The sequence below is a fragment of the Silurus meridionalis genome, chromosome 13, assembly GCF_014805685.1.
Source record: "Silurus meridionalis isolate SWU-2019-XX chromosome 13, ASM1480568v1, whole genome shotgun sequence".
In the NCBI taxonomy this organism is placed as follows: Eukaryota; Metazoa; Chordata; class Actinopteri; order Siluriformes; family Siluridae; genus Silurus; species Silurus meridionalis.
The window spans coordinates 3222966-3234950 of record NC_060896.1 but is presented as its reverse complement, the minus strand read 5'-3'; the positions used below and the strand labels follow the sequence as shown (position 1 = coordinate 3234950).

Genomic DNA, 11985 nt, shown 5'->3' with positions numbered 1-11985 from the left:
TCGATGTGGAGCCTCCATTCCCTGGGCCTCAGGGACGGGGCCTTTAGACAGAAACACAGCTTCTTTCAGGTAAAAGGCACTGGAAGCGTTTTCAAAGCATTGTTGACACAGCTCGAGTTCCTGATAGGGGAACCCTCCAAGCTGGATAAAGATTTCTGTTAGATGGCCAGGGGTGGGATCCTAATGTTGGCCTCCCATTTTTCCTGCTCTCCATAGTGATTTTATCGCTCAAAGAGTTTGCCATATTCTTCTCAAGTCTTCGTACCTATAGAGTTGATTTATTTGACTATTATGAGTGTAAGGGTGCAGGAGTATACTATGATATCCCAGGTAAAAGAGATGTACCATGGTGGCCAGCCCCAGGGGGCTGGATCAGTGAGGTAAAACCATAGGGAGAGTACAATGTCTCTTGAGTCACAAACAAATCCACTTGTGCTCTGTAAGATCTGTTGCACCACCTCGATGTGGAGCCTCCATTCCTGGGCCTCAGGGACGGGGCCTTTAGACAGAAACACAGCTTCTTTCAGGAAAAGGCACTGGAAGCGTTTTCAAAGCATTGTTGACACAGCTCGAGTTCCTGATAGGGGAACCCTCAAGCTGGATGAAGATTTCTGTTAGATGGCCAGGGGTGGGATCCTAATGTTGGCCCTCCCATTTGTTCCTGCTCTCCATAGTGATTTTATCGCTCAAAGAGTTAGCCATATTCTTCTCAAGTCTTCGTACCTATAGAGTTGATTTATTTGACTATTATGAGTGTAAGGTGCAGGAGTATACTATGATATCCCAGGTAAAAGAGATGTACCATGGTGGCCAGCCCCAGGGGGCTGGATCAGTGAGGTAAAACCATAGGGAGAGTACAATGTCTCTTGAGTCACAAACAAATCCACTTGTGCTCTGTAAGATCTGTTGCACCACCTCGATGTGGAGCCTCCATTCCCTGGGCCTCAGGGACGGGGCCTTTAGACAGAAACACAGCTTCTTTCAGGGAAAAGGCACTGGAAGCGTTTTCAAAGCATTGTTGACACAGCTCGAGTTCCTGATAGGGGAACCCTCCAAGCTGGATGAAGATTTCTGTTAGATGGCCAGGGGGTGGGATCCTAATGTTGGCCCTCCCATTTGTTCCTGCTCTCCATAGTGATTTTTATCGCTCAAAGAGTTAGCCATATTCTTCTCAAGTCTTCGTACCTATAGAGTTGATTTATTTGACTATTATGAGTGTAAGGGTGCAGGAGTATACTATGATATCCCAGGTAAAAGAGATGATTGAATGGTATCTCTCTTGACAATGCATCACTGCTTAGGAACCACCCTCCCCACGAAACCATGTAGAGCTTAATCTGCACTGGGGGGAAATGTGTTCTAAGTTGCGGGTCATGCTGGTGCTTCCTTTCACACCATGATAGTTTTTAAGGCTGATCAGCTATAAGACCTAAGCACAAACAGGGGAATTAAAGAGGAGGCATTTTTAGAGCTACACTCCATTGATCTCTTTTTTCAGTGCAGCCAAGCAAATGGTGGATAGACATCTGGAACTCAATCTAAATTGCATCAGGGATAGGGACAAGGTGCCATGTCACCTTCCAGTCTTTTGCTGACTCTGTTGATACAGTCAAGACACGTGCCGAAGTGTTTGATCAATTTCAGCCCAGCCGTTATATACTGTCCCAAGAGCTAGGTAGATGGGAAGCCATCCTAGCTCACCTCAAATCTCTGGGGTTAAAACTCAATGCCAAGAAAGGTATTCTTGCTTCTCCCAAGATCACGATGTATTTGGAGACTTTAGGGTATTTGGTCATGATGCAAGGGCAGCTGCCACCTGCACGTATTGAACCCAGTCTAAATGTCCTAAAGAATATCAAGCTAGGCCAGAAAGGTCCTGTCAATTGACATCAAAGGTTTTAAGACTCATGGTGGCTGCATCCACGGTGATACCTCGGGGCCTCCTGCACATGAGACCATTTTAGTTGTGACTCAGGATTTCATCCAAGGGGTTTAATCACAATTAAGAATTATGCACTGGAGATAGAAAGTGTATGACTCTTTCTATGTGGTTTAGACCCTGGATTCTGAATTTGTTGTCGTCGCAAGATGTATGGCAATCAAATGAGTGGTCCTTGCTCTTCGAAACTACCTGCTGAAACAGGCCTTCACTCTCCGTTTAGTCCACACCACACTTCAATAGTTTTATAGCATAAAAGATTCCAATGCTTAGTAAAGCCTGTTTGATTGTTGTGGTTAAACTTGTCTTCTGACTTCTCTTGCTTCCTTTCTGAACCAGTAAGCTCTCAATAAGTAGATATGCTATTTATTTGGTAATCCTATTAGTTACTTTTAGTCCCTGATTACCATGTGGTCACAATGCTTAACCTCATATTAAATTTGAGTGGGGTTATACTGATAATTAGAAAAAGGTATTTTATTAAAAACATTTTATTACTTATTATTTGGACTTATAATTTGATTTTAGATCAATCATATTATAAGGTCAGATTCTGTATATCTTATAATTACTATAATAGCATAATGATGCCATAGTGTATGTGCATGTGGACCAGAGTGCAATGATTTTACACAGGGTTTAGTTAATGAGTTTGATTAGCAGCTTTGTGAACCCAAAAGTAATAAAACTGTTGTAATTCATTAACATTTACTGATGACTGGTGAAATCATAGACTACGACCCAAGATGGCGGCGGCATAGGCATCATAGACTACGACCCAAGATGGCGGCGTGAGCACATCGCGAGGCTCAGGGTCTCTCCAGAATCTGCAATTTTGCGGTATTTCTGTTGCTCATATCGGGTCTGTTCGTGCAGAACAGCTGTGCACATACATCGTACACCCGACGTGAGCTTTTGGATATTGGTTTACGACTTCCTGACAGTTTTATGGACAACCTTCATCTCCTTCCTGAGATCACCAGAGCACCCGAGGCAGCTCACTCTACACGGCCGGGCGGAAGTGCTCGCAGGCGGCGTCGAGATCGTAAACAAAGGCGGGGGAAGCGTGGTGGAGTGAAAGCTAAGCTAAAGCTAACACCACACCGGCTCTCTTTACCCAGCATCTTCCTTGCCAATGTTCGGTCGCTGGTGAACAAAATGGAGGAGATTCGACTCAGCATCACACACAGCATGAAACTTGAACTGTAATGTCATGATTTTCACGGAAACATGGCTACACAGCGGCATCCCGGACAACGCTATTGAGCTAGCGGACGACACACACTCCGGGCGGATAGGACATTAGATGGCTCCGGTAAGACCAGAGGCGGTGGACTGTGCATTTATGTCAACAAAGCTTGGTGCACGAACTCTGTTATTGTCGAGAGTCATTGTTCAGCTAACCTGGAGTTTCTCATGGTTAAATGTAGACCGTTTTATCTACCGCGGAGTTCACTTCCACCATTATTACTGCTTACATTCCCCTGATGCTGATGCTAAGCTCGCTATGAAAGAACTTTATGCGCCATCAGTAAACAACAGACTGTTCACCCGGAAGCTGCGTTTATTGTTGCGGAGATTTTAATCACTCAAACTTAAAGGCAGTTCTTCCAAAATTTCATCAGCATGTTTCATGTCACACCAGAGGAACAAGACTTTAGACCATGTATACACAAACATGGCTGGAGCTTACGTTGCAACCCCCCTCCCCCACCTGGGACAGTCAGATCACCTTTCTTTGTTTCTCACCCCTAAATATGCACCCTCATCAACCGGGTAAAGCCATCAGTGAGAACCATCAAGGTGTGGCCCGCAGACGCAGATTTCACACTTCAGGAAAGGTTTCTACACACAGACTGGAGTACATTTGCTTCTCAGGCCACCAGTGACTCTCACACAGACATTGACTGCTACACCTCCTCTGTTCTGGATTACATCAGTTCCACCACAAACAGTGTTACTACCCAGAAACAGATCATTACATACCCTAATCAGAAGCCATGGATGAACAAGGAGGTGCGCCTCCTGCTGAAGGCACGCACTACTGCCTTCAGGTCAGGTGACGCTCAGGCCTACAGCACATCCAGAGCTAACCTGAAGAGGGGCATCAAAGAGGCCAAGCACTGCTACAAGCTGAAGATAGAGGAGCATTTTTCTAACTCTGACCCTCGGCGCATGTGGCAAGGCATACAGGCCATCAGTGATTACAAATCCTCCCACTCCACCCCCGCTGCCACTGATGTCCTCTTTCTGAATGAGCTTAATGACTTTTATGCTCGCTTTGAGAGAGACAACAAAGAAACTGCCACAAAGCTCAAACTCTCGGCTGATCACTCTCCAATCAAACTCTCCTCCACAGATGTCTGCAATGCACTGAGCCGGATCAGCGCTCACAAAGCCGCTGGACCAGACAACATCCCTGGTCGCGTACTTAGGGCATGTGCTGAGCAGCTTGCTGGGGTCTTTACTGACATTTTCAACCTGTCTCTTGCCCAAGCAGCTGTTCCCACTTGCTTTAAATGTACCTCCATTGTGCCAGTGCCTAAACACTCTAACCCAACGTGCCTGAACGACTACCGCCCTGTAGCACTGACACCCATTGTCATGAAGTGCTTTGAGCGGCTGGTCCTGGCACACCTGAAGGACTCTCTGCCAACCACATTTGACTCCCACCAGTTTGCCTACGAAGCAATAGAAGCACAGAAGATGCAGTTTCCATGGCATTGCACTCTGTGCTCACACACTTGGACAATAAGAACACCTATGCACGTATGCTGTTTGTTGACTTCAGCTTAGCATTCAATACCATCATTCCATCCAAGCTAATATGCAAACTCCTAGATCTGGGCATGAACACCTCCACCTGCAACTGGGTCATGAACTTTCTGACCAAAAGACCCCAGCAGGTTCGATCTGGCTCCATTTGCTCCAACACCATCACACTCAACACTGGTGTACCACAGGGCTGTGTGCTGAGCCCTTCCTCTACTCCCTCTTCACCTCCGACTGCAGGCCTGTGAATGGATCTAACTCCATCATCAAGTTTGCAGATGACACTACGTGATTGGTCTCATCACCAACAATGATGAGACTGCCTACAGGGAGGAGATCCAGCACCTAGCCACATGGTGCAACAACAATAACCTGCTCCTTAACACCTCCAAGACAAAGGAGCTTATTGTGGACTTCAGGAAGGAGGCAAGAGGCACACATGACACCACCCACATCAACGGGATGGCTGTTGGCGTGTCTCCAGTTTCAAGTTCCTGGGGATCCACATCTCGGCAGACCTGTCTTGGAACATCAACACCTCCAGCCTGGTCAAGAAGGCTCACCAGCGTCTCTTTTTCCTGAGGACACTTAAAAAATCAGCTCTCCTCGGATATCCTGGTGAACTTCTACGCTGCGCAGTAGAAACATCCTGACCAGCTGTGTCACAGTCTGGTATGGGAGCTGCTCTGCTGCAGAGCGTAAGGCACTGCAGCGGGTGGTGAAAACTGCCCAGCGCATCACAGGGACTCCACTCCCAGCCATGGAGGACATCCAAAAGCGCTGTCTGCGTCGAGCTCGCAGCATTCTTAAGGACTCCTCTCATCCCGCCCACAGACTGTTCACTCTTCTGCCCTCTGGCAGGCGTTTCAGGTGCCTCGGACCAGGACCAGCAGACTAAAGAACAGCTTTTTTCCTAGAGCTGTCTCTTTAGTGAACTCTGACACTCACTGATACACTACTACATTCCCCCCACACCTCACACTCTTTGCTAATGGACTCTCTGAACAAAAACTTATGCTCACCAAGACACTGATCATTTCTCACCTCACACTTTGTTGTTGCACGGACTGTTTACACAAACCTTGCTCATTTGCACACTGCTCTTTTTTTATTGCTGCTCACCATAAACTTATCACCACTGTACATATACCTGTTCTCTGTTTATAGCTATAGCAATATTATTATGTCCACTGCTTACATCCTTCTGTAAATCTCTGTGTATAGTAATAGGCATCTGTATAGCATGTTCATAATACATTTATATATATATACATCTGTATATTATTGTTCATAGTACATATATACTCATCTGTAATTATATTTATATTTATAGTACATATATATATACACTACTCTGTATATTGTGTTTTACATATATAACATATATTCATCTGTATACAACATTTATAGTACATATTCATCTTTTAATTACTGTTTATAGTCTTTATTTTATTTAACTGTAAATTCATGTTAAATCTATATATCCTGCACTTGCTGTTATTGCACTCTGGTTAGACCCAAACTGCATTTCGTTGCATTGTACTTGTACATGTGTAATGACAATAAAGTTGAATCTAATCTAATCTAATCTAATGCTACAGACCTGGCCTCAGGGCCACTAAGGAGACTGCTTAGGCCATAGGCCGGTTTATGGCAGCCCTGGTAACTGCTGAGAGGCACCATTGGCTGACCCTGTCAGATTTTTCCGACAGGGACAGAGCCGTTCTCCTGGATGCCCCTCTCATGCTGACCGGCCTGTTCGGCGATGCCGTTAATACAATAGTCAAGTATCAGGAGGCGAAAAGACAGTCGGTGGCATTTCAACACCTCTCTTCCTTACCTCACTCTCATGAGGCTGCTCGGCAGGCACAACAACAGCCCAGTACACGTAGGCATCAAGAGGAGTAGAAATTCAGCCCAGGGATGTGACGGATCTGAGGATCTTGATCTTCAACAAAAGGGTTCGACAATGGGAACAATGATCTCCAGTGAGTGCCTCCCTCAGTTTCTGCCCAAAAACCTACAGGATTTGGGGTTGTGCCATCTCCCCGGAGGCTCCAAGTACAGCTTCAGGGCACTGCTCAAGCTGTTCTAGACATACCAGGGGTCAGTCTCGAGAGACTGATTCCCTTAAGAAACTGTCTGGCAGCATGGAAACTCTTGCCAAACGTGTCTTCATTGTTCCTGAGCACTGTAAAAATAGGCTACATGATTCAGATTGGGTCTTATCCACCCTAATTCAAATTCACCTCAAAGCTTATCAATATTGGGTGCATCTGTTTGGCCTTGCACTCTCACTCTGCTCCTTCACAAAGTGTGTGGATGCAGCTCTGGCTCCTCTGAGACTTTATCAAAGATTGGTTGATATTGGCTAGATCAGAGAACTTGGCGACCTCATGTGGTGAAGCATGTGGCCCCCTCCTTTCTGGAGTTTACTCTAGGTATGGCAAGTACCTTTTTGCACTCTAGAAGAGGTTACATCCCCAAGGTGCCCTCGGTTGTCCCACGACCTGTTAGGTTGCAGGCATTCTACCCTCCTGTTTCAGGCCCCAGACCAGGAGAAGTTGAACCAGCTGTGCCTGGTGCGAGCACTGGACACCAAAATCCACAGGATGGGTCCATGGAGGAAGTCAGATCAGCTGCTCCTCTGCTACAGGCTTGTGAGTAGAGGCCTCCCTGCTAACAAGCAGACTGTGAGCAGAGGGATCATTGATGTTGTTGCATCTTCATATGAGTCTTCTAGTCTCCCCGCTCCATTCAGGGTCAGAGCTCACTCAACCCAGAGTGTGGCAGCCACTAAGGCTTGGTCCTCTGGAGTGTCCCTCCAAAACATCTGCAATGCTGCGGGCTGGTCCACCTTGCTGACCTTTGTTCAGTTTTATAACCTTGACCTCAGTACCACACCTGGCTCATCTGTCCGGCGACCTAGCTGTGCCTATATACACTGGTCAGGGACTGGTCAGTCTGGCGTGCTGAAAGTATATTTGGCTATAAGCAGGTTATTAATTGAAAGAGCATCCTCATTGATTAGCACTTTATTATTTATCCATAATATGAACATGAATTTATAATTCCAGTTTGTGCCATATTATAACATTTCTTATAAAATAAAAACTTTTTTTTACAAAAATGTGTAGTCATGAATGCTTGTAGTGCATATACATCTGTAGGCTACAGCATGTAATAACTAGTCTAGTGAACATTATGCAAGGCACATTTAAAGAAGTCACTAATATAAAGAATGCATGAATAAAAGGCAAAATAGATGTGTGTATAAATTTACAGTATTCAATAAAATGTGTCCCTCACTAATCAGTACAATAAAATGAGGTAATGCACTTCTTAAACCCAAGGGACTGGAGTAAAAGGATTATATAAATGGCTAAACAGCTGTCAAAGCATTTCGAGAGAGATGAGAATGAGGTTTCTGCATGCATGGCTTTTATTCACTCAGGTCAGAGCAGCTGATCCTCCCTGCACCTTACTAGGCCTGCCCAATCCACCTCAACTCAGCAAAGATGGCGATGTACTTATTGGAGGTATCTTTACCTTACATGGCAAAGTGGAGCAGACAGTGCATGTCTTTACATCTGGGCTCTGGAAACCAAAATGTAATAGGTGAGGGCACAATTATAATTTGAATATGTTTTCATTTAGTATGTGGAATTATAATAATGGTCATACATCTATAAATTAAAAGATCAGAAATATTTAAAAAGATTTATAAACTTGTTAATGTACTGATTCATGTGTGATTCATTGAAAATCACTGTAACATTTTTTGCTTTTGCGTGCAGTTTAAGCTACCGTGAATTTCAAAATATGCAAACTATGTTATATGCTATTGAAGAAATCAACAACAGAACTGATATTCTTCCTGGAGTCAAATTGGGTTATAAGATTTATGATTCCTGTTCATCAGTAGAAATAACTACAAAAGCATCATTGTCTCTAGTTAATGACCATGGAGAAAATACATCTGTAATGTCTTGCTCCAAACCTGCTACAGTTCAAGCAATCATAGGAGAAATATCATCCAGTCCTTCTATGGCAATTTCTGTTACTGTAGGACCTTTGCACATACCAGTGGTAAGATCTCTTCTTTTTTCCCCAACCTAATTTTAAATTCTTGTCAATCGAAAGCTTCTGTTGTCAAATTAATGTTAAAAAATTATAACCAAAAAGTAAACAAAATCTACATATTGCAGGTCAGCCACTTTTCAACATGTTCATGCCTAAGCAACAAGAAGAAATATCCATCATTCTTCAGAACTGTTCCCAGTGATTATTACCAGAGCAGAGCTTTGGCTAAGTTAGTCAGGCATTTTGGCTGGACCTGGGTAGGAGCCCTATGCAGTGATAATGACTATGGGAACAATGGTCTAAATGAATTCATCATTGCAGCCAAAGAAGAGGGAATCTGTGTTGAATACTCCAAAGCATTCTTAAAAACGGAACCCAGAGAAAAAATTCTGAATATTGTTGATATGATTAAGGCTTCAACCTCCAAAGTTATTGTAGCATTTATTTCAAATTCCGACTTTGCTGTTCTTCTATACGAAATGTCCTTACAAAACATGACTGGGTTTCAGTGGATTGGAAGTGAGTCCTGGATTTCTGATCGAGCAAATGCTCAATGGCAACATCTGCTGAAAGGATCAATGGGTTTTGCTATGCCAAAAGCTCAAATCAATGGCCTTCATGCGTTTTTGACCAAACTTAATCCAGCTTCTGATGCAAAGATTTTTAAAGAGCTTTGGGAGACGATATTTGAATGTAAGCTTCCCACACAAGAAAATGTTAAGATAGAACAAATGTGCAAAGGTAATGAAAGTCTCAGTCAAGTTCAAAACCTTTACACAGATGTTTCAGAGTTACGAGTTCCAAATAATGTTTACAAGGCTGTTTATGCTGTGGCTTATGCCCTACATAACACATACGGTTGTTCTAAGAGAGAAAGTGAACAAGAAGGTCTTATTGCATGCGCAAACTTAACTAATAAACCATGGCAGGTAAGTGTAACAATATATGGTGAACAGCATGTACTTTATATTTGGCACTGAAGAGATTGAAATCCTTTGTTTAGGTAGTGAATGAGTTAAAGAAGCTCCGTTTCACCACTGCAAATGGAGAGGATGTATATTTTGATGAAAATGGAGACCCTGCAGCAAGGTATGAACTGCTGAACTGGCAACAAAGCAAAGATGGTAAAGCAGTGTTTGTTAAAGTGGGCTTCTATGACAGCTCCCTGCAAAAACACAATCAGTTGTCATTTAACAACATCAGTATAACCTGGGCCCACAATAAATCAGAGGTAAAGAAAATAATCTATATGAATAGATATGTACAATGAATATTTTACAGTCATTAATCTATTTTTTAAAAACATATATATTTTTTAGGTGCCAGTCTCTGTGTGTAGTCCCAGTTGCCCTCCAGGCACCAGGAAAGCTGTACAGAAAGGAAGACCAATCTGCTGCTTTGACTGTGTATCATGTGCAGAGGGGGAAATCAGTAATATAACAGGTATTATGCATATTGCTTAGTTTAAATAATCCACAAACATAAAAATCTATTTTCATTACATTAATAATTTATTAATTTATATTATTGTGTTCCTCGTTTAGATTCTATAAATTGCATCAAGTGCCCACCTGAACTGTGGTCTAATGACAAGAAATCTGCATGTGTGTTAAAGCTGGTGGAATTCCTGTCATTTGAGGAAATAATGGGAATCATCCTTGTAGCATTTTCTTTGTTAGGAGTTTCTTTTACAATTTTCATTGCAGTAATTTTCTTTAAAAACAAGGAAACCCCAATTGTTAGAGCAAATAATTCTGAGCTGAGCTTCTTGTTGCTTTTCTCACTCTTTCTGTGTTTCCTTTGTTCGATAACATTTATTGCTCAGCCTTCTGCATGGTCCTGTATGCTGCGTCACACAGCTTTTGGAATCACATTCGTCCTCTGTATTTCTTGTGTTCTGGGAAAAACAGGGGTGGTGTTAATGGCCTTCAGAGCTACACTTCCTGGTAGTAATGCTATGAAATGGTTTGGGCCTCTACAGCAGAGACTCAGTGTACTTGCCTTCACTCTTGTACAGGTCATCATTTGTATACTTTGGTTAACAATATCTCCTCCCTTTCCCTACAGAAATATGATGTATTACAAGGAAAAGATCATATTAGAATGTAATGTAGGTTCAGCTATAGGTTTCTGGGCTGTGCTGGGTTATATAGGACTTCTGGCTCTTTTATGTTTTATTTTGGCTTTTCTGGCCCGGAAGCTGCCTGACAATTTCAATGAAGCAAAATTCATTACATTTAGTATACTCATATTCTGTGCAGTTTGGATCACTTTTATTCCAGCTTATGTCAGCTCTCCTGGAAAATTCACTGTAGCTGTGGAGATCTTTGCCATTTTAACATCAAGCTATGGATTATTATTCTGCATATTTGTTCCAAAGTGTTATATAATCATACTGGAACCAGAGAAAAACACTAAAAAACAAATGATGGGTAAAGCACCTGCTAAATTAACTTAAATAAAAGCCTTTTTAATTAAATTACATAAAGAGCTACTATTTCAATAACTGAAATAAATAACTGCTAAAAAAAACCCTGCTATTTATTTTCTAATATGTTTCCATATCTTTAACATTTTAAATATGGTGACATAGCCATTTTGCATTTTTATATTTGTTTTCAGACAAAAAAAAAAAAAAATGCTTTGTTAAAACACTAAAATGTGTCAGTAATTTTTTTCTGTAATTCACCAGTCATTAATAAATGTAAATGCATTACACCCATTTTATAACTTTTGGATTCACAAAGCTGCTAATTAAACTCATTAACTAAACCGAGTGTAAAGTCATTGCACTCTAGTCCACATGCACATACAAAATAGCATCATTTTGATACTATCATAATCATAAGATATACAGAATCTGACCTTATTGTTTAATTTCAGCTAAATAATATAATAAGTCCATATTATTAGTAATAAGATATTTTTTCTCTCCCATCTTTATCTTCTTCTTCAATCACCACAACAGAGAACACTGATTAGTTAGAACACCTACAGGCATGTGAACCTTACTACCCCTTCACAAACCCACCACTCGGCCACATACTCGGTGCCACATTCCCCCACAGCCTGACTCAGGTTGGGGAGCTGTCAGGCCTACATCTGATTTCTCTACTTACTTGAGAGAAAATTGTTCACAGCTGTCTGTGTCCAGGGTCTGTGGACCACCCTGAACTTAAATGGCTGAAGTG

At 42.4% G+C, this 11985-nt stretch overlaps 1 protein-coding gene across 1 annotated transcript; it reads left to right on the top strand.

Annotated features, from left to right (window-relative positions):
- Window positions 1-775: 775 nt before the first annotated feature.
- On the top strand, window positions 776-11252 carry LOC124395888 (G-protein coupled receptor family C group 6 member A-like). Its single transcript, XM_046864775.1, has 9 exons — window positions 776-832; window positions 2816-3088; window positions 3776-4522; window positions 7258-7404; window positions 8166-8250; window positions 8721-8800; window positions 9798-10025; window positions 10114-10237; window positions 10339-11252. Exons 1-9 carry the CDS (start codon window positions 776-778, stop codon window positions 11250-11252), a joined length of 2655 nt encoding a protein of 884 aa, XP_046720731.1.
- Window positions 11253-11985: the final 733 nt, after the last annotated feature.